We start from the raw sequence: 27,885 nt of genomic DNA, 5'->3' as shown, positions 1-27,885 counted from the left end.
TGATATTTCACTCATTGCTTCTGCTGTCTGTGTGACACAAAATATGCATGTGCACACAATAGGCACAACGTGGTTCAAGGACTGAACATGTGTTCATTCCTGCATATGTTTATAAAGTTCTTCTCTTGGAGTTATTTCACTAATTTCAATGCAATAGAAGTCTCTTTTGATTTCTGCTGTACTAGTGAGATTCCTGCTTTCATCCTTTTATGATTGTCTTTGCCACTGAAAGAAAATTGTGAGTGCTTCTGAATGCAAAAGCAGCAAATTGCTGGTGACATAGCCATTGGTTGCCCTGGGAGTACTTGCTGCATCCTTCAGTTTAATTTGCTTAATATATGTAATTAATTAGGCAACTGCAAAATGATAGAAATGTATTTGTGGATTCAGCCTCTGCAAATTAGTGATAAACAATTTGATACTGCAGGACGTTAGTGCTTTCTCTGTGGGACTAATGATGTCTAATGCCTCAGCAGTCATTTGTGGAGCTCATCGTGTTTACCTATTAAAATGAAGTCATTACATTTTGCTGTAGAAATCTTAGAATCCTTTTGGTACCTGATGTGAATTTAGCTGTGAATTTCTGATCATGAATCCAGGCGGGCAGGACTCTGTCCACTAAAAGAAGTATTTTCCACAGAGGCCAAAAGAGGTCTCCTGAAGGGTGGAGATCATTTCAAATGCTTGGACTGAATAGCTGGAACGTGTCTACTTGTCTGCTGCAGAGAGCTTTAGTGCAGCAGGTGCTGTGCCCACATTGTGTGCAGCTGGGCAGCTGCACATGCAGCTCCTGAGCCTGCCTGCACAAATGATAGATCTTTTCTACATGAAATGCCATAGGAAAAAAAAAATAAATGGAGGCTCAACTGAAAGAATTTTCAAAATTAAGCTCAAGACCAAGACTTCCTAATTTCCTGTACAGAACCCTTGTTGTTTTTCTTCCCTCAGACTATTTTGGGGAAAGTGATAATTTAGCTGGGGTCCAGCCACATGGTTATGAATGTCATCTGTATCCAAGAGATAAGTGACGTAACCTTGGTGCAAAGAAAAAAAAAAAATTGCAACATCATTTGTTTGCAAAAGTGGTTTTTTTTTAATTCTTGTGGTTTTTTCACACTGTCAAGCAGCATAAGAAACTTAGGAACTTAATCATAGAATCAGTAGAGTTGGAAAAGACCTTTAGGATCATGGAGGCCAATCAGGATGGCAATTAGATGGGGCTCTGCTGGGATGAGCCTTTTGGAGCCTAGGGTCTTGAGTGTCCCTGTCCCTTGTTTTAACTTGCTCCACCTGCCAAATCTATTAGAAAATTGATTGTTTGTTTATTTTTGTGAGCTGTGGCCTAAATATACAGGAGATTTTCCTGTACATGAAATGAAATGATTTCTCAATAGGCAACTGTAAGATGAATGTAGTGGAATTATTAATAGAGATTAGAGTACAAAAAAAGTTAAGATATTTTAGCTGGTGTCCTATGTATGCAGTAAGTGAACAAAAGTGTTATTTTTCACAGTTGAAAGTATCTATTTTTCTGCTGTGAAGTGTGAACAGGGTTAGGATCAGCAAACACCTTGTTAAGTAGGAAATTACTTATGTAAATTTGGTGCTTATGTTGGAAATGACATGCAGTTTTAAACCCTTTGTCAACTAATTCCTCACTGGATGTTGAGGTTGAGATGGTGGTTTTCAATCAGGGCACAGTGTGTTGTGTGTGATACATCAGTTTATTAAGAAGTATCATACAGTTGGAATGGCTATATAAAATTGTCTGTAATTATAAAACATAGGCCTGGGGAAAAGCCTAGTTCCACAAATGCTAGTGGCATAAACACCCATTCAAAAGAAAAGAGACTTTCAACTCATGCTTTTGGTTTCAATGGCTGCTTACAAACTCTAAGTACATGGAAATAATTTTTAAAGTAAGACAAGTATCAGTGTCTTCTTTCCTTAGCTGGGCTTGGAGACCTCCAGGCTTTGAGATACTTGTGAAAACAAAGCATGTGTGTATGGAGCAGCAAAGGATTTTGGGTGTATGTTGTAGTTTGATTTTCTGGACTGCTATTTTTTAATGGGAAAAAAAATAGAATTCAGGATATTAGAGGATCTTTGGCAACTTTAAGGGGATTTAAAACATTTAAGCAGGTGATGTTAATTGCATTCCAAAGGACAACCAGCTTAGTTGGTCAATGAGGCTCCCTCACTGGGGCCAGTATTTTCAATACTTATTCATTCCTTTCACCAGTACTGCTGGGGCTCACACAACCAGTGATCTCGGGTTCTCTTTACTTTGTCTGAGGTATTTTAACTTTTACTGTCCCTGATTTCCTTCACTGAAGTCAAACTCCTGCCACCATGTGATCTAGGATCTCTAAACCTTGTGTCAGGCACTACTGAGTGCACCATACTCACAACATTTTATTAGGGAAGGTGTGAAGGATGCAGAGAGAGATCCCAAAGAGCCCACAGGAGCAGCTCTTGCAGAAGATAAACATGTAAAAGAAAAGTAGAGACAAATTGAGGCTCTAGGCTCCACTGTCAACATGATGGGAGAAGAAAAATCCCTTTGCTGTCTCTGTGGGCCTGTCCAGCCTGTCAGTCAATATGTGCTTTATTACACACATTATTGACCCAAAGCACCACACCAAAGTGCCAGGACACTTTGTACTCTGGCATGGGGCTGCCTGCTCTGGGGCTGGCTCCCTTTCAGCCTTTCCTGGACTTCTCTAAACTCTGTGTGCCGTGGCCTGACACTCTGCCTTAAGTATTTGGGCTTTTTCCCAAAAGAGATCTGAGGCTCTGTGGGCTCACCTTTAGCTGAGGGCAGAGATGTGGCTGGATGAGCACTTGAGGAGCTCAGTAGGCTGGGACTGGGCTGGTGGCAGTTTTGTAAGGAGTTGTGTGCCCACTGTAGGATGTCCCTTTAGGGACACCACATTACAGGCATTTAGCACATTTACTTTGCCCCAGTTCTTATTCTTCCACGTGAAGAAAGTAACCTGCCTCAGATTGTCAAAGACATAAATGTGTGATGGTTTAAAAATGTGTCCTGGATGAAAGACAGAGAGAGTATTTTCTGACTTGTGCAATTTGAGGAGCAAACATGGGTGTTTACGCTGTGCCAAAATCTGCCCACATAAGCAGATCGGACTTTTTTTTTTTTTTTTAATATGTTTTTCTGGAAGGTCAGAGGCTATTTTTTGCTGGGGTTTTTTTGGGTGTTTTTGTTTTGTTTTGTTTTGCTTTTTTGTTGTTGTTGTTGTTTTTTTGCTTAGTAAAGCAAAGTTCACAGAAACCAGAGTAATGATCTGATTTCCAATTTTTCTTCATTCTTCCTGGTGTGCTTAGTTAAATTTAACTGTGGCAGTCTCACCTTTGAGCAAAGATGCTGTAAGTGCTAAATAAGCAATAAACTCCTTTGTCCATTAAAACAAAAAAGTAACCTCATAATTACTGGTATAAATGGCATGAAATGACTTGAGGGCTGTTTACACCCTGAGCCCTGAAAATTCACCGTGTAACTGTTTGGGGTTCTGCCTCTGGACATCCTCATGCTCAAAAACTGTGTCACCTCCTTTAACTTAACTTAAACTGTGCCACCTTACTGCTGTCGTGGAGCCTGGAGCAGAAATTTGGGGTTAGACACATTCAGTGTGCAAATGCAGTGTTAAGGGTGGCTTCCCCCTGCTACTGTGTGTGTTTCAAACAGCACTGAAGGATTAGTTTGCTGTAAAGTGTTAGGGCTGAATCATGAATTGCCAGGGGCAGTTTTTATTTGTATCTCTTCATGTCTCAGTATCTTATTTACAAAAGAGATAATAATTCTCTCCCTGATAAGGGTACTGCTTATGTTGGGGGATTTTTTTCCTGGGTGTGTATTCCTGATAAGCTCTTAGCAAAGTGCAAGTGTAAGAGTGAGAACTGTGTTGGTTTGGGTATGTGTTCGTGACACAGTCAGCTCGGGCCACTTTCTGCAGGGTTCTGTGGCCCATGGCTATATGGCATAAACTGCCCTCTCTATCCCAATAGCTCCCCACCTCTTTGGGGGGGTGAGAGAGGTAGGGGGGTTAGATAAGGGCTCAGCTTTTCTCTATTCTGTAAACATTCTTTTGTGCTGAATATTCCAAACCTCTTGTTCTGAGTCCTGTTTGATGCTGAACATAAACATTAGTGAAATCTAAGTCCATGTGGTAGCTTTTATAACACTGATGTTGATTAAAACATCCCAAACTGGTTTTTGTGCTTATTTCCACAGTGGAATTTGTGGAAAAGCTCAGCAATCGATACTGCTACAAGAAAAAATATATTTAATTGAGTTTTCTCAGTAATTTTTCCTCCTTGTTAAACACTGAATAACTTAATTTCTAAAAAATATAATTGGTAAAGTAAAATAGCTGAAATAAACAACAGTTGTCTATTTGACTAGGATTTACTTTATCTAGTAGTTATCACTTCTTTACACCCTTTTATTTTCTCTACTACTGAGCTAAATTACTAATAGTTGAAGTAGGTTTCAGGACAACTGCCTCTGAAATCAGTGGACCTCTGACTATTTAAGGAATTTGCCCTTTGTTGAAATCATGTCTGCCACATCCTCTAAGAGGGATTTCAAGCATGAAAACTTATTTATACCTATTGAGGACAAACAGGATACCTCCTATGCATTGTAATTTATGGCTAATTGTCCTAGGTTTGCTTTTTGCTATGGAGGGTGTAGGATTTCCTGGCTCTTGTGGCAGACCTCAGCTCGATGGCCTGCAAACAGCTTTGAATTCAATGAACTGTGAATCATAGCATTTGGAAGAAGCTGTCCCAGGAGACACCACAAATAGAAGTGACTCCGTGGCAATTCCATCAAGTACCAAAGGAAACCCAAAAGGACCACATGGGAAGTTACTTCCAGGACTTCTGCTCTTTGTAGACATGTTATCACAAACTGCTCAGAGCAATTGGAACAGCTGATCTTTCTCTTTGGAGTTAATATTTTTCTGATTCCTAAAGATCCAGAGTTGCAAATTTTTGTCAAAGTAATTTTGGCACTAAGTTGTTACCGGGAAAAAAAATTGATTTTTTTTGTACTTCCATGATAAATTGGTACCACTACTCCACTTCTAGCAACCAGTTATCAGGTTGCACTCTGCAATCAGAAAATCTGTAATCAGATTCTTTTGAACTCTTCCACAAGTCTTGTCACAGCACCTTTTTTTCACTACGTGATTTCTGCCTGCACAAACACAATTTAAAGTTGAAGTTCATGTAGATTAGCTGTTGTAATGTTGCTTGATGAGCTGCCAGATAGGCACGTGTAGATACTTCAGCTGAGATTTGATCTGTTGCTGCTAAACTCTCACTTGCCTGAGTTTTTCATAATCCTTAGGGCATTACCTCGGCTGCTAATTACTTCTCTCATCGTGTACAAAATTGTGTTATTTCCCTTAAAGGTGATGCATCATCTTCATGCAGCTTAACTTGCAGACCTGCAAGTCTGTTCCCAGTTGTTCCATTGAGTTTCTTGTTCTACTGGTTTCCTGTCAGCTTCTGCTTTTCAATTACAATAATTTGGAAACACGTGACTTCAGTACCTATACTTCTAGATTTTTGAACGCAGTTAATTTTACCTATTGGGCATCCCTATCCCTGCTTCCTTTTCAGATGAATGCACAGTGTCAGCAGTTGCATATCCATGCAGTGATTGTGTCTGACTTGCAAAAACATTTTAAGATATCTATGTGCAAAATGTCATGGAGGTATACTTTGTACTGTGTTCTGTGCTGTGGACCAGGCCAAAGGAGAGGATATGGTTTAATCATTAGAAACCTTGGACTGAGAGGCATTACTTCAGGTTTCTATTCTTGGTTTTAATGCTGACTTAACATGTGACTTGTGTGAGTGATATAACCTTTGCATGCCCCTGTCTACCCACAGATAAAATTAGTGTTATAATCTCTACTTCTCAAGTTTTATCATTAAAAAGAGTACACTGGTCTGTCTGCACAAGCCCTGTCTGAAAGCCTGCTAAATATAAAGCTCAGCTCTGAGGAATCATTTTCATCCCTTTCCATCCTCATCCTACAGCTTCTCCTTCCTGGGGTACTGGCCCATACCCCCAGTTAGTGATCTCTCACAAATTCATCTCAATAAGCCAAAGGAACTATAAACCAGAAGAATGAGGGTTGTGAGCACAGGAGAAATCACATCTTTGGTGCATGGCCTATGAATAAACAAATCACTCTCACAAGCAATCCTGGTAGCTGTAAACCTCAGCTTCAGAGTCAAAGGCAATAATTTACTACCTGAGTTTAGCCTTTTTGACCTGCCTAATCCAGACACACCAAATTTTGGTAGTGGTAGATATTGAGAAGGACGAAAAAGCCAGAGCACCAATGAATGAGGAGTTCTGTGTGTAATTTTGTGAAGTGGTCAGGTGCCACATTGCCATAAATAATGCATTTGGGCTGGACAAAACTGTGTTCCTCTATGGCCCATACAGGAGCTGTGTTAAGTAAGTTTTATTTCTGCAGGAGTTAAAAATATTGCACTTATGCAATTTGTAAGTGGTATGGATTTACATATGCATGAGTCAAAATCTTTTTTTTCTCTTGCTTGTATGATTAGACCAGCTAGAGACAAAATGGACCTCAAAAGGAATTGGCCCAACTGTGCATCTGTCTTATGGCTCTGCTTGGTAAAACACCTCTCACAGGAGATATGAAAGCTCTCTGGAAAATCCCTCTCTCTAAGTACAATCCAGTGTTGACAGTCCTGATTTGGATCTGTACTGTTCTTCTCCTCAAGTTTCTAATCTTCAAAATAAAAAAGAGAAAATAGAAGTTCCTGAAAGCTGGAGCCAAAAGAACAGTTTTGAGTTTTAAGTGATACTCTTGGGCTAAATTTATCAGTGAGGAGAAGCAGCTTTGTTAGCTCCACCTTCATGTGTGAGGACTGCATTAATTAGTGGAAAAGATTTAAATTGTAAAAGGAGTATTATAAAAAAAAAAAAAAAAAAGGAAGGAAGCTATTTTATTAGCCCCTGCTACAGCAACAGACTTTCACAAAAGGGTGGAAAAGAGTGCTGAAAAGCCACATAGTCTTTCCTTGGATTTGTGCATCTGCTAAAAAAATTAAGAATCCAAGAAGGAGACATTAAGAAACTAATCAAACAATTTAAAAAATAAAATAAAGTTTAATATATGATCTGATGAAACAACTTGGAAAAGGGACTAGAAGTTCTGTGTGCTAGCACAAAGCCTAACTCTAAGCCTGATACATATTCTCTGAGTGTTCCTGGAATAAATGATAACACTGATAGGAAGATAAGTGATAGAAGCACAGAGCCTTATAACATAATTTATTATAACAAAGTGCCTGCTTTGCTGAGAGGGCAAATACCTATTAGAGACAAAGGGTGATGTCAAAACTTCTACTGACTCTACTTACAGAAGAATTTTCCACGTCATCTTGACATTTAGTCAGTGCAGGTAGGAGAACACTACTCTCTCTTGTTTGACCATAAGTATTCTGGTATAAAAGTTCATACCTGTAATGCTGAAGCAGTAACCTTTCCTTTTTGTTTCCCAACCACTTCCAAAATTATTCTTCCAGCTGCTTGCCCTTTGATTTTTTTAATATTTCCTTTTAAAATATAGAAGTGTATTATTCCAGAGGAGTCTCTGTGGATACACTGTACTCAGAGACAAAATAGCATCTTTGTTCCAGTTGTGTTACCTTCTTGTAAAGACTGGGCTGGCTGCTTGAGGAGCACAGAGGACTCCCATTCAGGGAGTTTTCTATTTTCTACAGTAATGGAGATAGTTGGTACTTTTTTAAAACACAGCCCATCATTCATGGTACCATGAAATCATTCATGTTATCTTAAATGTATGGCCTCACGTGGCTTCCAAGAGAAATGTTTCGTAAAATACAAGGTGAAATATAAACTTGGCTGTATATGCAAAGGAAAACTAATTACAGGAAAACAAAAATACTTCCTCAAATCCAGGGAGCTTGAGATAGGAAAGTTTCTGTCATTCCTCTTGAGAAATTAGAGCCCATTCACATTTAAGCTCTTCTCAGAAGCTTGTTCTGAACTTCTTGGAAAGAATTCAGGAAAGTGGAACAAATAGCATTTCTTGTGATTCTTCAGTCTTTCACAATGTACAATATTACTTAAAATTATTTAGAAGAAAAATCATCCTATTAACTCAGTAGAAGTGCATACCTCTGTATAATAAATGCCAATTGACAGTAGTTTGGCTAACCATGATTACTTTTTATGAACTTATGATAAGTAGTCCCTGAGTTCCTGAGGGGCCTGCAGACCACTGAGAGGGAAAAAAACCAAAAACCTCTGAGCTATTCTGTTCTGGGGTTTATACCATGGCACAGCAACAGGTATATGCTGTTTAGGAAAGACAGAACTAAGTGTCTGGCCAGTAATTATAAATGAACTCCCCTGGAAGTTCAGGGGTAAGGTGACAGGGGTGTGCCAGTAGTTTATTATAATTATCAGGTACTACGATGGGGTGTGTTGCATGGATCATCATGGATGTTCCTAATTAGGCAGCTGATGTACAGAAACCTATGCCAACAGGTATCTTTACAGGTCTGGATGCCAAAGGCAAGCGCAGGTAAAAAATAGGGAATGCGTGCCTTTTTGTATTTTCATGTACCAGAAAACAAGGGAATCAAAGTCTTAGGCTCTAAAATCTGAAGGTGCTTCAGGGTGTTCTGTGAATAGAACCACGACTGTCTGATTTTCACAGCGAAAGAATATCTCCAGAGGGGGGAGGATGTTTTTGTAGTAAAGTACAACTTTTTAGGATGTGCAGATTCAATGTAAGTACTGTTTCATTATTGGGTAGGTGGGTGGGCGAGACGGCAGAATAAATGACTCGGTTTGCACGGATGAGTAACGACCCAATTCCTCTGCTGAACTAAGGTGTGATTCTTTGGCAGACTGATATTGCTGTGGAGGCTGCATTAATTTGTATTTGCATACTATGGGGATTACTTTACACAGATCGCCTTAATTCTGTGTCTGAGCTTATGCTGAATCTTCTCTGCGGTGTTTATTACCTCAGACTGTATCTGCTCAGGAATTCTGCTCAAAAGGGGGAGTTTTTCACTCAGGGAGCACAGGTGTATGGCGCGAGGTAAAGCGATTTATGTGGAAAAATAAGGAAATCTGCATTCAAACACGCTTTTTAGGTAATGGGAAGTTTAGTATGTCATTTGGTGCCAATTTAAGATAATTTCCTCTCCTGCTACAGAGATGTGAACTGAACCGCAGATTGTGTTGGCTCTTTCTAGTCTTTGAGAAGTATCAAAGTTAACGAGCCAGAGGGATAACGCTGGGGGCTGAGAATAGGGAGCGTGCAGTTTTATTCTTGCCCCGGCAATTACGCGCTACGCATGTGGCCACGGCGTTTAACTCCTGGTACCCTCAGTTTCTCTGCTTGACAAATAGTGACTCATGCGTTCTGCACGGGGAGCCAGTGCAGCGCTAGAATTCCTGCTTGCGAAATCGCCTTAAATCTTTTGGAGAGAAGCGTTAATGGTTGCAGGGTAAGGCCAGCAGTGCCGCGGGCGGGATGCGGGTGCAGACACGTATCATTTCCCAGCTGCCAGCCGCACGGCGTTGCCTCTGCCATCTGCATTTTCCAGCCCGCTGGAACACGAGCGGGAGGCGGCGGGGGCCGGGCGGCCGCGCTCCCCCGGGGCTCTCCGGGGAGGCGAGGGGCGGCGGGAGCCCCGCGCGGTGCGGCCGGGCCCGCCAAGAGTTAACGGCGGCTCCCCCGGGGCCGCGCCGCCGCCTCCCCACCCCGGCGCTGCATTATTATTATTATTTCTCCCCCCTTCCCTCGCCTTCCAGTTTTGGCAGGGGATTAAAGCAGCTCCCCCCTGTGGCAGCAGTGACCCAGAAACGAGTTTGATTCACGGAGTCCTTCCTCCATAACAAGTACAAACGTCAGTCAGAGGGAATCTGTGTGTGTGAGAGAGTGTGTGTGTGCGTGTGAGTGTGTGTGTGGCGCAGCGAGCCGCTCTCCGTGCCCGCTGCCCGGCGCCGCGCCGAACTCATGCGGCGGCCCCGAGCCCTCCGCGCAGGGGGAGCCCGGCCGCGCCGCCCGCCCTCGCCGCCGCCGCGCCGCCGCCAGCAGGTAACCGTGCCCGCCGCAGCGCCAGCCGCGGAGCCGCCAGCACAGCCATATTTGATGGGGTTTTTTTGTCGCTCCGGAGGCGGCGGGAGAGCAGTTTCGTGCCGAAGGTCGCTGCCTAGTGGAAATAAGATAGTACGTCATTAACATGGCGCCAAGAGCCGCGCCGCTCGGTACGGGGCGAGGGGAGGCGGCCGAGTTGCGGCTCCGCTATCCCACAAGCAACTTGTGCGGGGCTGGGGCGGGCGGAGGCGGGAGGGGAGGCAGCGCTGCCGCCCGGCGCGGCCGGCCGGTGCCGGCTCCGGCTCCCTTTTTGTTCCGCTGCGGGCAAGGGGGAACCGCGCAGCTTTCCCAGGTGCAGCGGCCAAGTGAGCCGCCGGTGTTCCGTGCCATGCCGTGCCGTGCCTTGCCATGCCTTGCCGTGCCGCCGGCCCTGCGCCCCAGGCGTCGCTGCAGGCTGCGCCGCGGGGGCAGCGCCGGGTATCGCCCGCCGCGGAAAGTAGGAAGCGTTGGAGCAAGTTGGTAGCCAGATGGCAATGGCAGAGCGCAAGTCCTGCTCGGATACTGATGTGTAGGAAGGGGGTGGGGGAGAGCCATGGCCACTGTGTGTCAGCGTGTTACCCAGATGCCCATGAGACCCGTCGCCTCTCGCCGCGGGCGAGGAGCGGTGTGCGTGGGAGAGGAGGTGTTCGGTGTGCAGCAGCACCTTTGTTTCCCCCCTTTACTCCCCCCTCCCCCCCAGTCGCGCTTGGATTTAGCTTGTGGGGTAAAAAAACAAAAACAAAAAAATAACCTTGGAAAGCATTAAAAACTGCTCATCGGTGAAATTAAACAGAAGTTGCCGTTCGGAGCGGGAGAGCCGCAGCCGGTCAGCCGCCCGCTCGGTGGGTGCTCGGCTGGAGCCGCGGACCGCCGGGCTGTCAGAGCCGGCCCTGTCCCCCCCAGGCGGGCGCGCGGTGTCTCCTGCTGGAGAACAACTTGCCCGAGCTCCGAAGCGCACGTGTTTGAGAGTGGGAAAAGGCGGGGAAATGTGTGCGGCGCGGGGCGGCATCGGGGCAGCGGCCGGCAGGTGCACGGCGACCCCGCCGCGCCCGGCCCCCGCCCCGGCTCCGGCTGCGGGAGGTGAAGCGGGAGCGGGGTGGGGGGGGGGTGCGTAGAGAACTTGGGCAGGACGTGGGGGGATCCCGGCCCCCTCCCGCCACTAGTGCCCGGCACAAGCCGAGGGGCGAATCCGCGTGGACGGGCCGGAGTTTGTGGGCGAGGGAGCGGAAAGGCGGCCGGCGGTGTCGGGGAGCGAACCTAACATCACAGGGGCAGCGGCGGCGAGCGCCCCAACTTGCTCGGGCGGCGGTCGGGGCAGCTCCGCGATTTGGCTCTTGCCTGCCCCGGTGCCTGGCGAGCGGGACGGAGCGGGGCTGCGGCATTTCTGTGTAACGGGCCGCTCTCCCTGGGGAGGTGAGTGCGGCTCCAGCCATCATTCCACTTGTTCCTGTTAGACAAAGCCACCCTGCCCGGCCCTGGGCTCGCATAGTTGCCTGCTCCTAGGAGAATTTTGGTGGTGATTTTTTTTTTTTTTTTTATTTGGGGGGGAGGCGAATGTTTTGTTGTTTTGGTTTATTTGTAGATTTTTTCATATTTATTTGCTTTTCCCTTCCCGTTCGCGCCCGCCCGTTCGTTCCCGATAGGATGATTTTGGGAAGGGTGGAGGCAACGGGTGTTTGTTTGTTTGCACCGCCTGCTGGTTGGTTTCCTGTGACAAGAGGTGATAACACAGTTTCCAGAACTGTCTGGGAGTGGGAGGAGAGACGGACACAGAAAATGAGCTCGTCTCCGAGCTGCCGCTCCATCCGCCGTCCCGTCCACCCCCTCCGCGGCAGCGTGGCCACGGGGGCGGGCGGGGAAGGTGCCGTGGCCGTTTTCGGCACTGACAGGGCTTGGAGGGAGAGGCGGCGGAGCCGGGGGCACCAAGTTTGATTTGCAGCCGTGGCCGAGCGGATTGGTGCGGCCGGCGGCGGGGAGGAGCGGGAGCCGGGAGGGAGGAGAAGGAGGGGGCGAGCCGGGCCGCTTCCCATGGAAGCCGGCGGCCGTGCAGCTGGCCGGGAAGGTGCCACCCCCGCGGGGGAGGTGTAGCCCGGCGGCGCCCGGGCCGAGAGGCTGCTCCGTGACCTCAGCCGGCCGTGCCCTGGCGGCTGCGGGGCTGCCGCGAACCTTGGTGCGGGGCCGGAGCCGAGATGGGATCGGTGCGGGAGGATGAGGATGAGGAGAGCCGCCCTGAGCAGCACCCGGCCGGGCTGGAGCCGGCGCTGGGTGTGAGTGCCGCTGTGGAAGTGAATCCCGAAGGCTCGGCTCTCACCCTGCGGGGAGGTGGCTCCGATCCCGCAGCCGTGGGCGCGGCGCGGCGGCCGAGGCTCAGCGCACCTGCGAGCAGCGCCTGCCGCCGGCCAACTTCTCCTCACGGCTCTCTCCGGCTCCCCAGCTGATCGCCTTATTCTGAGAAAGTTTATTAGGTTCACCCGCAGGTGAGAGCCGGGGCATCCTGAGATCCGTCAGCTCCCCCCAATAAAACAGGCCACGAGTGACCTGGGCTGAGGGGGCGCACGTACCGCGAGGGAGTATCCGGAATTCCAGTAGGATTTAGCAACACATTGTAGTTCATGTTTTAATGTCAAAGGCTGAAGATGCTTTTATGCCAGCCCCATTTTTTAGAGAAAGATTTAGCTGTTATTTGGAATAATTTCCTTGCTAAGCAGGTGCTGTCTTTTAACTAAGTCAGAAGCTGCCCACACTTGCAAACCTAAAACCTTCATAAAAGTTGTGCCAAAATATGCTTGTTATGATTCTATTTCTAGAGGTTTCTCACACTCAGTGGGATATTGTTGAAACAGCAAGGATTGTATGTTTTAGTGGCAGGATTTTCCCTCTGGCTTCAGATACCAATTGCTCCCTACTTTTGAGCTATGTTTAATACATATGTCTAAAATAAAATAATAATAATAAACTCCTCATTCCTCTCACAGCTGCAGATTTCCCTTCCAGCTTCTCTGGTTTCATTCCCAATTCACAGAACCTATTAAAAAAAAAACAAACTTCCAGTCTTTCCTCAAATGTTTTCTCCATGTGTTTAGTACTGCTGCTTCGTATTCCTGTTTACAGCTGGAGATGACCAAGCTGGTACCATTTCCTAGGTGGAAGAGATGAACTGCAATGGGTGCAGGCTGGGTTGCATTAATTCATAGAGCCCAGTTTATACATTGCTCAAGATTTTGGATGGTCAGTTTCACTCACTCCCACAGTTTGGGAATAATTTGCTGCCACTGCTCAGGTAGTAAGTTAACATTATGATCTGACTTGCACAGGTGCATGTGGGTTCCTGAGAAGTGTTGGGCTGATATGGCCAAATCTTGCTTCTCTCTCGCCTTGTGAAGTTTTGAATAGGTGTGCTGAATTGGGTAGAAATAGTCCTTGTGGAGAATACTGTTGGCCTTGTTTGGCCAAGTACTTTGTTTCGTGAGACTTGGAGACTTTTTTCCTCCAGATTTAAGGTCTGGGGCTCTTTGCACTGTGGATGGTGCTCCATAATATTTAATTTCAAAACTCTCCTTGTATCCTTGTAACTATAAAATGTTGCTGTGAAAGCTTTTATGGAATTCTAAAGTTTTAGATGGATTTTATTTTAGTAATGCAGCTTATTTCTGATGTGCTTCTTTTTTTGTTGTTGTTGTTGTTTTAGGTCTAGGATAGAAGCAAAGAAGCTTCTTGTGATGTCAGGTGTCAGTGAAGAAAGGGTGGTGTTATAAATAAGCTATTTAAAAAGAGCCCAGTAACAGAAGCCAAATGTCTCCATCTTCTATCCATTTTTATTAAGCTGTGTCACACTTCACTTCCATTTGTACAATAGGTGTTCTGAAGCAATTTCTTGTGTACTGGAGATAATGAGGGCTTCGTTTCATTGCAGTTAGTGGGTTTACTTTCAGGAAAAGCCAGTTTTTCAGTTTGTCTTCAGGGTGTACATCTGTCATAACTCTGCTTTCTTCCCATTCTGTCTCTGCAGCTGTTCAGTGCAGTTTGTTATAGTGACACCCGTTAACATGGTTACAGTTAATTGTCTGTCAGAGTTTGAATTATACACTCTTTTACCCAGGGGTTTATGCAGCCCTTGAAAATACTTCAGTAAGAATTGTGCTGTGGAAAACCTTTGACCTGAGGATGTAGATTTTTCCATGTATAATTTTTTTTTACAATCTGGTTCTGTTTAGCTATTTGCATAACAAGGACTGACACACTTTACATCTTTCTCTTTGATTGCCTCTCTACTCGAGGTCAAACTGAGTGAAGAACTGTGTGGGGTTCTTAACTATGCACGTGCTATGTGGCACATGGTTGTATGTGTGTGCATGCTGCTGTTGTCCCAGTTTCATGGGGTAGTGTCTGGATTTCTGCTCTTTGCATTTTTTACACTTTTATCAGTGCAGCTCCTGGAACTCCAGTGTGGGAAGAAAAAGGAAAGGTCTTGACATCACTGTGCAGTGAGGTCTTTGGGTTTTGTTGGTAATTTATCTCTTGGAGAGGTAAGGATGGTGTAGCATGGTAATGAACACTGCTAAAAATAGTGAATTTTCTGTACTGTGTTAGGTTGCTGAGTCTAACCCGTTGCACTGCATCTGTCATCAAATACTGGGAAGTGGACAGCAAAGTCTGTATGCCTACCTGCATCTAGTTATTTGCATAAATGTAGCTGTTTGTTGCTCAGCTCCACAAGGATATGTAAATTCAAATGCTGTTTTGTGGCCTGACATCGATTATATTGGATTATTATCTAGTCATTTCATTTACACAGCATCTACAAGGATTTTGAATAAGACTTCCCATGCTGTCCAAAATACAAAAGCCAGTTTCAGGTGGTGTCATTTTGCCTTCAAAAACAATTTGAGCTAAGGCATCATCACAGTCCAGAGTTACAAACTTATGTTTAAAGTTTGTATCTAATGGGTGACTAAAACCCAGGGTTTAACTTCCAGAGCAAGCATGATTAAAAAGGATGGAAAAGCGACTGGCGATGTTTCTGGAAAACAGAGCAGCACCTTCAGCCTCTGGAGCAGCATGGTAGGGCATGTTCCAAGCTGTGCTCACCAGTGCTGGTGTGGCCAGCTCATCTGAGGGTGACTGGGGACTATGAAGGCGAGGTCTCTGTCCCATTCGTGCCATTTCTCACGGTGGTGTGGTTGCATGAAGCTCTCTTGGATGCTTTGCTGCCCGTGGAACTGGAGTAACGTTGCCAGCAGAGTTGTGGCTGTTTCTCGAAAGCTGTGTTTGGCTGAAGGCTGAAGGCAGTAGTCTGAGCCCAGTTTTGGTTCCTCCCCAATAAATGGCTAAATGTTATACTGGAGTGCTCAGGAGAAAACGTGATCAGCATGCTGTGTGTTGGTCTGACTGATTTCTGAAAGGATGGTTTTAACAAAAGGAAAACTTTCGAGGAAATGAAACTGAAAGTTTACGTATAAAATTTGCTGACTTACTAAGAACTCACAGAAGCCACTGCAAACTGATAGAGAGTGGCTTGGTGCTGCAGCCTTTGTCAGCTTAGGGTTGTTGGACTCTGCGGCAGCTTTTGAAGTGCTGGACTTTCTCTTTAGGTGAACAAACAGTGTTTTTGTTGGGCAAACTCCCTTTTGGGGCTGGTGTAAGAATTTGGGGAAAACAGGTGTAGAAATGTTGGGTAGAAGATCCAGGGTTCACTCACAAGCACAGCTTGGCTGACTGTGCCCTTGCTTCAGAGCACCGTTTGTTCTGCATAGGGGTTTGGGAGTGGCGTGTGTGGGTGCAGTGGATGTTTTGTGGAAACTTCTGGGCTGGACAGCAATTACGTGATTGCACGCACTTGGGAATTGAGCTCAGTCATCTGGGTGTCTCTTCCTGCCCTGCAAGTGTTGCAGGCTGGGGTGCATAGCTTTTACTCCTGGTATTAAAGCTGGCCTCAAATGTTTGACCATTTTTATGCTTACATGTGAATTCTCTTTGCTTACAGGCATAGCAACTGTAGTGTGTACCTGCTGGAGCAGGGAAAACTTACACTATCAGTCTGCATCACTATCCATAACCCATGTTTATTTTTAATAGGCACTTCTAAACATTTTTCTTGTGTGACTTTGAGTCACCTACCACCTGACAGAAACCAGTAGCCTTTGAGGCAGAGGCACTGGGATACCCTTAAAACCAGAAGAATTTCAATCTACATGATAATAATTCTTACTAGCTGCTCCAGTGTTACCTCTAGAACATGTGTTCTGAGCTGTGGATATGAGCATCTGCTGGCAGCAGTTAAAAATTATTTTAGAGGTTGAAAAAAGCTGTTCTTGTAATGACAGAAGTTTCGGGGGGTTGATCTTATAGAGTTTGAGTCCTGCTCTAAGAAGCTAAATGTTTTTTCATCTGTGATTTAGTTCCTTGTAAACTCAGATTAGATTCAAAGATGGGAAAATGAGATCTCTGAGTTTTAACACTTTTTTTTTCCCACATGGATCTATAAAACGATCTCACAGGAGCTTCATCAAATGAGATATTTCTTTTAATGTTACTGTTGAGAACAAGGCTTTTCAGTGTGGCCAACTTCAGATGCCTGACTAGAGTGGACAAGGAAATTAGTTGACTTATCTAATACTCTGTACTCAGGAAAGTGGCTTCTGCTCTGGCTTATTTCCTGAAAAACTCTGGAGAGTGCTTTAACTTGGAGTTGTGATTACCACTCTTCCCTTTAAACAGCAACCAAAAAAGAGATGCTCAGTTTGTTTTTTAAAGACACGTGATAGGAGGACAAAGATTCCATCTCTTTCCTTATATTTTTGAATTTGCAGAAAGCATGTTAGGAGAACATCAACTCAAAATACACTTGTCCAGAAAGATGTGAAGGAGCACAATTCCAAATTTTCTTGTTTGCTGCAAGTTCACAGGCATATCTTGGTGTACATACTAGGTTACATACTCTGTTATTTTGGTTAACAGTGTATTATGCTTTACAGACCATGTGGGAAATAAACTAGGAAGTGAGGATTTTGACCAGGAATATACAAATTACACTTCTGAGATAGGACAATATTCCTGTATTTTCTTCCAAATTTTCTTACTTTGTTTATGGGAGACTTTTGCCAAGTGAACATCTTTTACATTGCTGTTGTTAATATGTGAACTAATAGAAAAAGTGATGGATATTCATCCCCCTACTTTTGGCATTGTAAGAACTGATGGATTTTTCAGTTATGTCTTAGCCTGTTTTGGATCTGCATGTTGGCTTTCTGTCTTTCTAAGTGACTGTATAGGAAGTTGGCTCTGGGTCTCCTGCATTTATACCAGATCTGAATTCAGTGGGTTTTGATGGTCCTGGCTGGTCTGTGTATTTGTGCACTGGCAGCATTTCTATCTCCATACACACAAAGTTCTGGCTCGCTTCAGAGCAATTTTTGGAGAGAATTCTTCTAGCCCTCTAAGAGGTTGCCATTGATGATTCTTTATTCTCTGGCATCAGACACTGTATATGAACTTCTACTCTATGAAATAGTGACAAAAGGTCTGGGTGAGGTGAACCATTCAAGTCTGTAGTGAGCCAAGTTTGCAGTTCAAAACTGTTACATGTTTCAATGGCAGGTGTATTAAATCCCACTCAGAAAAGTCAGTCTGTGGGAGGAAGGCTTCCCCCCAGCTCTGTTTGCACATGTAATATGAAAAAGGAGGCAAACTTGAAATGCTCATGATCTTAGAATTGTGTTAAGTTCTCTGGAAGTGTAAAAGAGTCTCAGGTTGAGCTGCTTGTGACTTGCTAGCGGTGACGAAATGAATTCCCTCAAAAATGCTAATTTCTTTTTATATGAATTACTTCTGGAAGAGCAGATATTTTTGTGCTCTATTGTAAATAGTGTCAGGCTTTGTTAAGCTTTTTGGGTTTTCTTATTTTGAGAATCAGTCTTATAAAAGTTGAAGGCATTACTGAATTTCTTACAATGAGCCGTGTTCTCAGTGAACAAAGTTGAAGCAGTTAATTCCTGCACTGAGGGACCAACGGAAAGAGTTTTGTTAAGAGATTTCGAGGAAGTCCCAACTCACATGGAAATAAAGTTAGATTTCCTGCATTTAGCTAGAAGCAAAAGAATATTTTGGCATCTGATCTCCAGTTCTTTGTGCAGAGGTAGGTGTGAGGGATTTGCTGCCAGCACAGTGCCCAGACCTTGTTGATACCATGATTGATTCGTGGTAAGCCTGGACTCGGGGGTTTTGATGTGCATCTAGGGTCCTTGTCACTTTAACTTATGGTGGATATGCCTTTCTGGACTTGTCTTGTCATGTTTTTTTCTGCTCTTCAACTTGCACTTTTTAATAGCTTTTTACATGTAAATAGTGACTAGCTATTTGCAGCTTCCTTGTTTTTTTTCTGAATTTGATTTCATTCCACAGGGAATACACGTGAAAATGTCAGCACCATGAGAAGAGCAGTTAAGATTTGGAATTTCTGGCCTTTTTTTTATCACAGGCCCATGTGCCCATGAATTTGGTATTGGTAGGAATCTGGCAATTAATAATCTTACTCCCAAAGAGCAGTTAGTGTCAGGCATGGTGCTAGAAATGTGCCTGCAGGAGGAAGTAACTCTCTCATGTTAGAGGGTGGTGCCTTTCCAGGGCATAGATGATGCATGTTCAGTTAATCTGGGAAAACTGGGCTTGCTACTGCTGATGTTTCATTTTTTACGTGTAAGTGGATGACTTTAATCTCCGATTTCATAAATCTGGCACTTTAAACAGGAATAAAATTGCTCCAAAAATATATTAGCCAAAGTAAATATTTACACAAGCAGTAAAAACGTTATTGTGTTGCAAATCTAGTGTCAGAATAGGCAGGGGAAGTTAAGCACATTGGCTGCGGATGTTTAGTGATTTTAACACCTCTCAGGACAAACCAGAGTTTTTTGGTGGGGGGAAAGCATCTGTGGGATTGTCACTGCCACTCTCCAGCGTTGTTCACCTGTTCATATGATAACAGCCTGATTAAGCATCCTTGAGAGGTCGGCTGTTCATATTTCAGCTGCTCTTGGAGTTGTTTGTTTTCCTTTGTGTGCTGTAAATGCTCGCATGCCATCAGAAGCACAAGTTGATGACTGTGTGTTATTACCTGGGGTTAAGTGCTGTCTCATTGCTTCCCAGGCTGCCTGCTGTTTCCCGGGGAGATCATGAAACGACATCGGCTTCCTAGCAGCAGCGAGGACTCTGACGACAATGGCAGTAAGTGCTCCTTTGCTGTCGAGTGCAGGAGGTTATGAGTTGGAAAACGTGTTCTAATGCAGCGTTTCATGTGCCAGAGGCGTTTTGCATATTGGTTGAACTGGTAGGAATGTGTGTTGGGAGGATCACAGTCATTCTGGGCACAGGTGGACAGTAGATCCAGGATCCCCCCCGTTGAACTGCCATGTAGTTTTAGTGAATAAGATAAAGCAAGAGCAAAAAGCCAGTGGTCATCTTTGAAGTCTTGGCAAGCAGCATCATTTATCGTTATAAGGACAGAGTGAGCATGGAGACATCTGCTGACACTGCCCATAGAAGTTTGCATAAGGATTTTAAATTTGCTTCAGTCTTCTCATACCCTCTTATGCAGTGGGAGAGTGTAGTGCTTCAAGCTTAAGCAGAAAAGATTCACAGAGCATAAAAGTTGTTCTTCACTGTATATGAAGATTTTCTTACAAGAATTTGAATTCAGCAAATCACTGATTTGGATATGGAACGTATTTATGGTTTTTAACTGTTTCTGTACTGATATAACTAGCACACACTGTGGTATCTCTCAGTGTCTTATGATTGGATTCCAGTGACTGACAATCTTTCATTTAAGCAGAAAAAAGGAGTGTGGGGGAGAGACAAAATACAGGTTTAGGGAATGTGCCCAGGTGTCTTATTTGCCCAAATGAGCAAGTAGGTTGCACTTGACAAAACTGCAGCTTAGCCAGTTGTCAGAGAGGTTTTCTTGTTTTTAATTTTTTCTATCTGGATGCACATCTTCAAACCTGAGGTTTTTTTTGTTAAATTTCATTCTGAAAATGACTGGGGTGGTTTCCTAGGTGCTTTTGAAAGCTTCACCCTGAGAACTTATTCCTGTGGTACACTGTGGCTCCACGTAGGTGACTGCTTCACCTGCATACATTTCTTAGGTGTGTCTGTGCTGCCTGGGAATCTGCTCAGCTGTGGCCAAAGCTGCCTCTTTCAACACCCCTAGGCAAACTGTTGCTGAAATGAAGTTGTAAAGGTGAAGGGATTAGAGAAGGTAAGAGCTAGCAGGCTGATTAGGAGTTAATCCAAATAAGGATTGAGCAAAATCTGTTAGAAGTGAGGAATTTGACTTGGTTTTGAAGACCTACCTGCAGCTGGGGAATTTTGGAAAAAGAAACCCCAAACAAATCAGACATGTTCTTATTGGTTAGAAGTTTAGTTGAGGTTATTAAAATTGAAATCAGCGTGCTTCCTTAAAGGTTATGTGTACTTCCCAGAAACAAAGGTGTGTTTTTATTTGTAAGATAAACAAGTAGCAGCAAACACGATGTCTTCTGTTAGAATTTAGCTTCACTCTCTTTTCATTCCCTGGCAACTTTATAAAATAGTGTTTCATATTAATAATAGTCTTTATTTTCACTCTCTTAGCTGTTTTTTTTAAGCCTTTGATCTCTTCGTGTGCCTTGTATAAAAGCTTTTACCAAATAAAATATGAAGCAGTTAATCTTGGAATTGAAGTTCTGAAATAGATACAATTGACTGACCTGTTGATTACAGTGCTTGTTTGTAATGTCATTTGAGTTATCAGCATAGTGAATTGTATTTTCCACAAAATCTATTCCATAGATCATTATATAAGAAAATGAGTTTGAGAAAGAAAAGGAAACCTCTTGCTCTTTTATGATCTGTCTATTTTAAAGCCTGGTTATTGCAAATAACTTTGCTGAATAAATTGCATTGCAAAGGTAGTGAAATTTGAAGTGTTTTCAAGTATTATTTGAAATATATACCACTTCCTTTGCATTACACTTGTTTTTTTCTTGATTATGTTTTATTTTTGCCTCGTGTTACCAGGTGAATTCAGATATAGGTTCCTGCATATTCTTTCTATTACTATATACGTGTTCAGAAGGATAAGGGTTATTAATCAGAAGCCCAGGTAATGTTTAATGGGTACTTCCAAGGCTTTTTGTCATTCAGACTTGCCTGGAAAGAATGACTGACTTAGCTTAGGTTCTTCCCACTTTTCCTGTTACAGGAGATACCAGTGGTTCCTTGCAACTATGTTTGAATGTCAAGGGTGTCCCCTTACAGGTTTCACCTTCACAGGATCTCTCTTGCCTTTAGTAGAATTACTGATTACTCTTCACTATGTTTGTTTCTGTGTTCTTACTTTGCCAGTAGTATCTCTGATCCACTGTACTTAAAAGGGCAAGCAAGTTTCCCTCCCCAAAAATACAAAAATTTCTGTTGAGTTTTTGTGGTCTGTATTGAAGACTTCATTTTTCACTAGCTTTGTTTCCTTCTCAGTTTCCAGAGGCTGACAACAATTACATTTGGCTATTCTGGGCGTTTCAAAGAGACATTTTCTAATTGAAAAGTCGAAATTTTAATCAACACCTAGTTGGAATGTTATTGACAAACACCTGCTTCCCTTTCACTCAGTAGTGCCTCTTGACCCTCCAGTGGACTTGTTGCATCTTTATGAGCTCTGTGGTCTTTGAGCTTAGGGCTCAGCCTTGCTCTCCCTCATCCTACAAGATGAGGATTGTGCCTCCAGCTGCTGCAGTTCTGCAGCTGAGTTTGCATACTGTGCTTTACTAGGATGTAATCAGGCATCTCAGGTTCATCATGAGGGTCACTGAGTAAATGTCTTTGGGGTAACCTGAATGATGGTGTTTTCTGGGGCTAGGCTCGTGCAGCCTGGAAGATATTTTGGCATGAAAAAAAAATCTACGTTTTATTTTCTTGAGCTCAGGAACCTGAATATTTGGAATGTAATAGTAACGATGCCACTGATAATGGAATTTATTAAAAAAAAAGCAAGTTGTTTTCCACTGGATCACTGAGCTGAATCAGTTTCCTTGGTAGTCACAAGGAAACAAAGCTCATACTGAAGTGCTAAAAATACATTATTCTGGAGATACAGTAGTTCTTCAGAGGGAGAAAAAGGTGCTCTCATTTTGTGAGATGAAAGAAGGGAGAATGGCTCTCATTTAGGGGTGAAATACAGCAGAGAAGAAAGCTTAACAACATGGCTTCAGTCCTGGAGTATATTGCATGTATTTACTGACTCATGTAAGATATTTTAGTGTGAGTGGTTATGTGTTTTTTGCAGTATTTTAAAGCCTTGGATCTCAAAGGCAGCACCCTTACTTTCCTCATTTCTTCTTTGCCCTCAGACTTGATTCTTTTCCTAAAGCTAAGCTCCCAAAAGTATTTATTTTATGTACTTCAGCCTACCTACTAGAAATTGTTAAGCTGTATCCTCTTAGAATCAAAATTCTAAATCCTCATTTCAACACAAAGCCTAAGTAGTGTATTTGAAGCACTGGCAAAGAGGTGTCAGTGCCAGTTTTGCCTGGCAGTTCTGCAGTTAGTCCCTGGATACCCGAGTGTGTTCTGAGGGATTTCATTTTCTGAAATTAGAGGTCACTTTTGAACATCTTACCCATGAAATATAATTGAATGAAAAATGACTGCAGGCATTGCTCTGGATTTTGAACTTTTGTCTAAATACAGAGGAATGGGGTTGGGAGAAGCTTGGGGAAGTGCTTAAGAGTTTTTGCTCCTGAAAGCTTTTCTTCTTTGGTCACCTGGCAGAGCTTGTTTGTTTCTGTGGCCTTCCTGATAGTGTAGTACAGCAACAGTGGGCATTCATGTTAGCCAGGCCCATCATAAAAGCCTTGTGATGTACATGCTGCATTCTTGGAAGCCTGTAGGAAGGAAATCAGCAATGTTTCCCTCAAATCCATTACACTCCTGTTTTCTAGTGGCTGCCTAGGGTTTTGATAGTTTTTAAGCAAATTTTGTTACATTGCATTTCAGCTTGCTCCTCTGTTGCTAAACCTCCTCTTTATGTTTTGGGGTCTCACTGTAATTAAATGTTTGATCCTGAAGCTGTTTTAGCTTTCCTGCTCAGTGTTTGACACCTGGCTTTTTAGCCTCGTAGGTCTGTAAATCTGCAAAGGTGGTTTGTGCTGAATATTCCATATGTTGTTTCCTGGTGAGATCAAGTAGTGCAGTGGAGGAGTTCCCATTTATAGCTTCGAGGCATTCCTTTTTGCATAAATTGGTTTGACACGTGGACAGCTTGTTTTTGAGAAAGGTCTGAAATTCATGGACATTTGTCTGAGGGAAATGGTGTGAAATCCAGGCACTCCTTGGTGTCATAGAGAGTTTGTGTGCTGTTTTCCATGAGCGAGGAATCCAAAGCATGATTTTATTCAGATTTTACTTTACTCCCATGATCCTTTTTCATTTATTATTGGAGGGGTTATCAATTTATCATGCTCCTACATGCAGAGTGTCCAAGAGAGGAACTGAAGACACTTGCAGGTGAAAAATACTTCCAAGATTTACAGAGTTTCACGTGAGTTCTGAGAAATGAAAGATTTAATACCTATGGATTATGGAATAGAGTTCTGTAATTTAGGCAGACCCTTATTCTATCATTGCTAAACAAATGTTATTTTAAAGTTAAACGAATTTTGCCAATATCCATTGCACTGACTGAATGACAGGGATCTTAGATTTAGAAAGGGCTTTGAATCCCAGTGGATTCCTGCAGTGTTTGAGATGGATCCCAGAGTGCCTTTACAAAGGTTACTGAGTACATAACCTTGAGGGTGTGTGTCATTTACTGTGGAATTGCAGCCGCTGCTGGCCTGAAATGCGGTGCTTGCATGTGCAGAGCTTTGTGAAAAGGAAGTGAGGAACATTTTCTTGTTTCTCATTTGAACTGGCTGGGAGGTCAGGGATGGTGATTAAACAACAGAATGTAACGTAGTTACAGTGCTCAGAATTCGGGCAAAGCAGCAAGTGTAGTGCTCACTATGTGCCTTTGAAAAAGGGTTGTTGGGTGATGACAGAGATGGTAAGAATGAGCATCTTACCTGAGGCTTAATCTCAGAGTGAGGCAGAGTGGCTTGTGGTGAAGTTGCTGGAGCAATCTGGACGAGTGGTTTGAAAGGCTTATCTTGACTGATAAGGGTATCACGTCTGAGGAAAGGCCTTCCCATAATGATCACAGTCATTTGACAGGAAAAAAAGATTTGACAGGAAGAAAAGTGCAAGGAAAACCACAGCTCTGGACACGAGGAGAACAGACTGCAAAGCTGCTCGGGGGTCTAGTAAGTAAAGTCCCCATGGAAAATGTTTTTGCAGGTGCTGGGGTCCTTTAGTGCTTGTCAGTTTTTAAACACCACCTCCTAAGGGCATGGGGGAAGGCAATTCCTAAACGTTGCAAGTCAAGCAGGTGAGGCAGAAGGCTGGCTGGGCTGAGGGGTGTCCTCATGGATGTAAGGTGGAAAAGAAAGGTGCATTCCCAGTACAGTCAAGGTCAGGTCACATGGGAAGAACACAGAGATGCTGCTTGCCACTGTAGGGAGAAATTCATGTGGCCAAAGCCCACTTGGAGTTGAAGGTGGCCAGATATGTGGGGAACAATAAGAAGAGTTTTATTAAATACATTAATGGCAAAAGGCAGCACACAGCTGGACAATCGTGTTACATGACAGGAGGGCAGCCCTGTCGTGGGGGACATCAGGCACAGCATCACAGCCAGGCAGGGAAGGGGATTGTCCTGCTCTGCTCTGAGCTGGAGTGGTCTCACCTGGAGTGGTGGGGGCAGTTTGGGGTGCCACAATATAAAAAGGACATTAAGCCATTAGAAATCATCCAGGGGAGGGCCACAAGGATGGTGATGGGCATTGAATGGAAGCTGGATGAGGAGTGGCTGAGGTCCCCTGGTCTGTTCAGCCTGGAGAAGACTGAGGGGAGGCACTGTGGTCTTCTACATCCTTGAGAGGGGAAACAGAGGGGCAGGCATAGATGTCTTCACTCTCATGACCAGGAAATGGCATGAAGTGAACCAGGGAGGTTTAGGATGGGTTTTAGAAAAAGGTTCTTCACCCAGAGGGTGGCTGGGCACTGGCACAGGGTCCCCGGGGCAGTGGTCACAGCACCAGAGTTCACAAAGCATTTGAACAATGCTCTCAGGCTCATGGTGTGACTCCTGGGGCTGGTCCTGTGCAGGGCCAGGAGTTGGACTCCATGATCCTGATGTGTCCTTTCTAAATCAGCACATTCTGTGATACATGATTCATTTTTTGGAGGGGCACATTCATTATTCTTTACAAGACTGCTAGATTGAGTACACCTAAGTCTACTGGACTTTAAAGCCTTGATAACATCATGTTATCAGCCTGTGACTGGGAGGTGCTCAAATTGACTTTGATAACGTGTAGTAAACTTGAGTTAAAACTGTTTACCTGAGTTAAAATTGTTATGGTAAAACATGACTACCATGAGAATTGGTCTGGGGAGCTCGAGTGGCACTTGGAACAAGATGAGATCTAGGAATTCCTGACTGTTGTAAGAGTGACATGTGCCTGTGCATGGCTATGTGTGTGTTCTGTGAGATGATAAAACTCAAATACGTGCTACTGAGGAAGGGGATGACAGGCAGGAACTTGTGTTAAAGTGGCAGGGAGCTGCAGGGGTGGTTCATTATGTGTGTCAGAGACTGAGCAATTGTGCTGTGGTGTTGTAAAGCACTGCAGAGATCCTATGGATCGACACATTGTTCAGCAGCTGCAACTGGGGAGTCGTCAACTGATAGTAAATTTCAAGTAGCATTGCTGTTGACGAGATAAAAGGCTATTGCTTCTTCTGTTCTGATCTTGAATGAGATTAGTGTATAATAATATGCTATAAAGATAAGGAAGATAGATGGGCAAACCCTCCAGCAGCAGAGAAGTCAGAAAGGAAATTTGGCTATGTGAAATGGTGTCTTAGGTTGTGTTTGCTTGCATGCTGCTTTCTCTGTGATAAAGCCTGAAGACTTCTGCCCAGCCAGCTCTTTCTGTACCTGACATAATGGAAACTGCCCACAGAGTAGTTTGCTTTGTGCTGGAATTTTGAGTCCAAGCACAGAGATATTTCTAAGTGGCACGGAGCCCCTGCTGTAAGGAGCTGTGGGCCAGGCACTGAATGGGGAGACTGAGCACCTCTGTTTTCTCCTCCTCCTGACAGCGTTGGCAGTGGCACCTAGTTGGTCTCAGAGTGAGCTGCAGAGCAGCATGGGCATCTGGAAAGGCTGGTGTTAAGCAGAAGTGACAGGCAGACATGGATCTCTGTTGTGCTGCCTGCTGTAGTGGGATAGCAGGAGTGTATTTGTGGTGGGAGAAGTGCTTGCAGTGATCCGAGCCTTTGAAGTGTTCAGAGGCTGTAGCAGCAGGTAGTTCTCCAGGGACACAGCTGGGTGCCTCACAGGTGGCTTTACAACAACCCTGTGCCTGATACCTAATAGCTCAGACTTCTCTGCTCATGCTGAGCAGTGTATTAGTTGTGGGGTAGAATTCCCTGAGGGTTTGAATTGTTTTATTGGTTCCAAGCAATTTTCTGTTTTGATTGGATTTTTTTTTTTTTTTGAATGAAAACGTATTCTTGACAGATCATTTAATAAAATGATGCAGTTAAAATTGATTAAGTTTTTCCTTTTGGGAAGCGTGTGCTCTTCACAAGTGGGGAAAAAGAATGCACACTCCTTGATTGCTTTCTTTTATTATCAGGAGGCGTGTGTGTTACATACACCCTGTGGCAGTATTATAAGAACACTGTATTTACAGTGTGAAGTGTTCATAGCTGCCTTGGGGAGCAGAAAAAATTCCTATTTGAGTCTGAGAAGTCCTTTGCATCACCAGTGGTGTGTAAGAGCTCTGCCTCCCTTGCTAAGCATTACACCTTTTTCGTGGTTTGGGATTTCTTTTTGCTTTTTGTCCTTAAGTAGATAAACGCAAAAGGAAAACTAAGAGCATGTTATAGGAGTATGATCCCTCTCCTGCTGTTCTCAGTGATGAAATCCTTTTAAAACACATAAACACCTTGGTCATCTGAAAGAATCTGAACTGTAAAAGAATCCAAATGATCTTGGTCTCCCTCCCGGAGTGATGATGCACAGTAGGCTACTGTGTTCATCCTAGACTTGCCGTGATCATGTAACACTTAATAAGATACCTTTTCTCTCTGATGTCTCACGATGATGGAAATGCATGTTTTGGATGGGTTTATTTGGCTTCATGCCTTGGAGTTGTGTATTTTTCATATTTACTGTTTGTCACATGGCTTATGGTAGCATGGGCTCTCTTAACATCTCACTGTTTTTCCATCTGCTGTGAAACTCATTCTTCCCATGAGGTGTATATTGATATCTTATAGAACTTTTATATCTTCCAAATCCCAGTGATTCAGACTTGCCTTACGATTTTTTTAAATTTTAATTTTGTTTTACCATAACTGAGTTTAACTCTTGTCTGGATCTTCAGTTGTTTTTCTAGTCTTGGCGATCCTAATCCAGTTTGGGACTAGAGCTAGTACTCAAAAAACTTGATGAACACAGTGATGTTGGATGCTTAATAGAAGTGTCTGGAATCTTTCTGAAATAACTGAACTAGGTTCATGTGCTTATTATAGTACAGAGAGCTATTTT

General features: G+C 43.7%; 1 protein-coding gene across 9 annotated transcripts in view; it reads left to right on the top strand.

The window, feature by feature from the left end:
• JADE1 (jade family PHD finger 1) overlaps positions 1 to 27,885 on the top strand; it is a 106,284-nt gene that overhangs the window by 56,497 nt on the left and 21,902 nt on the right. For 2 of the 9 annotated variants that reach the window (XM_014883699.2, XM_014883697.2), the window contains exon 3: positions 19,338 to 19,415. In XM_014883699.2, the coding sequence (XP_014739185.1) occupies positions 19,364 to 19,415 (52 nt within the window). In that variant the 5' untranslated portion in view covers positions 19,338 to 19,363. Of the gene's footprint in view, positions 1 to 9,509; positions 9,562 to 10,018; positions 10,155 to 10,220; positions 10,325 to 10,392; positions 12,671 to 12,692; positions 15,255 to 19,337; positions 19,416 to 27,885 lie in introns of those variants that run through there. The other 7 variants (XM_088164160.1, XM_014883702.2, XM_088164159.1 and 4 more) reach the window with 7 other exon arrangements.

The sequence above is a fragment of the Sturnus vulgaris genome, chromosome 4, assembly GCF_052056855.1.
Source record: "Sturnus vulgaris isolate bStuVul1 chromosome 4, bStuVul1.hap1, whole genome shotgun sequence".
NCBI lineage: Eukaryota > Metazoa > Chordata > Aves > Passeriformes > Sturnidae > Sturnus > Sturnus vulgaris.
The sequence above is the reverse complement of the archived record's forward strand: the minus strand, read 5'-3'. Positions and strand labels throughout refer to the sequence as shown.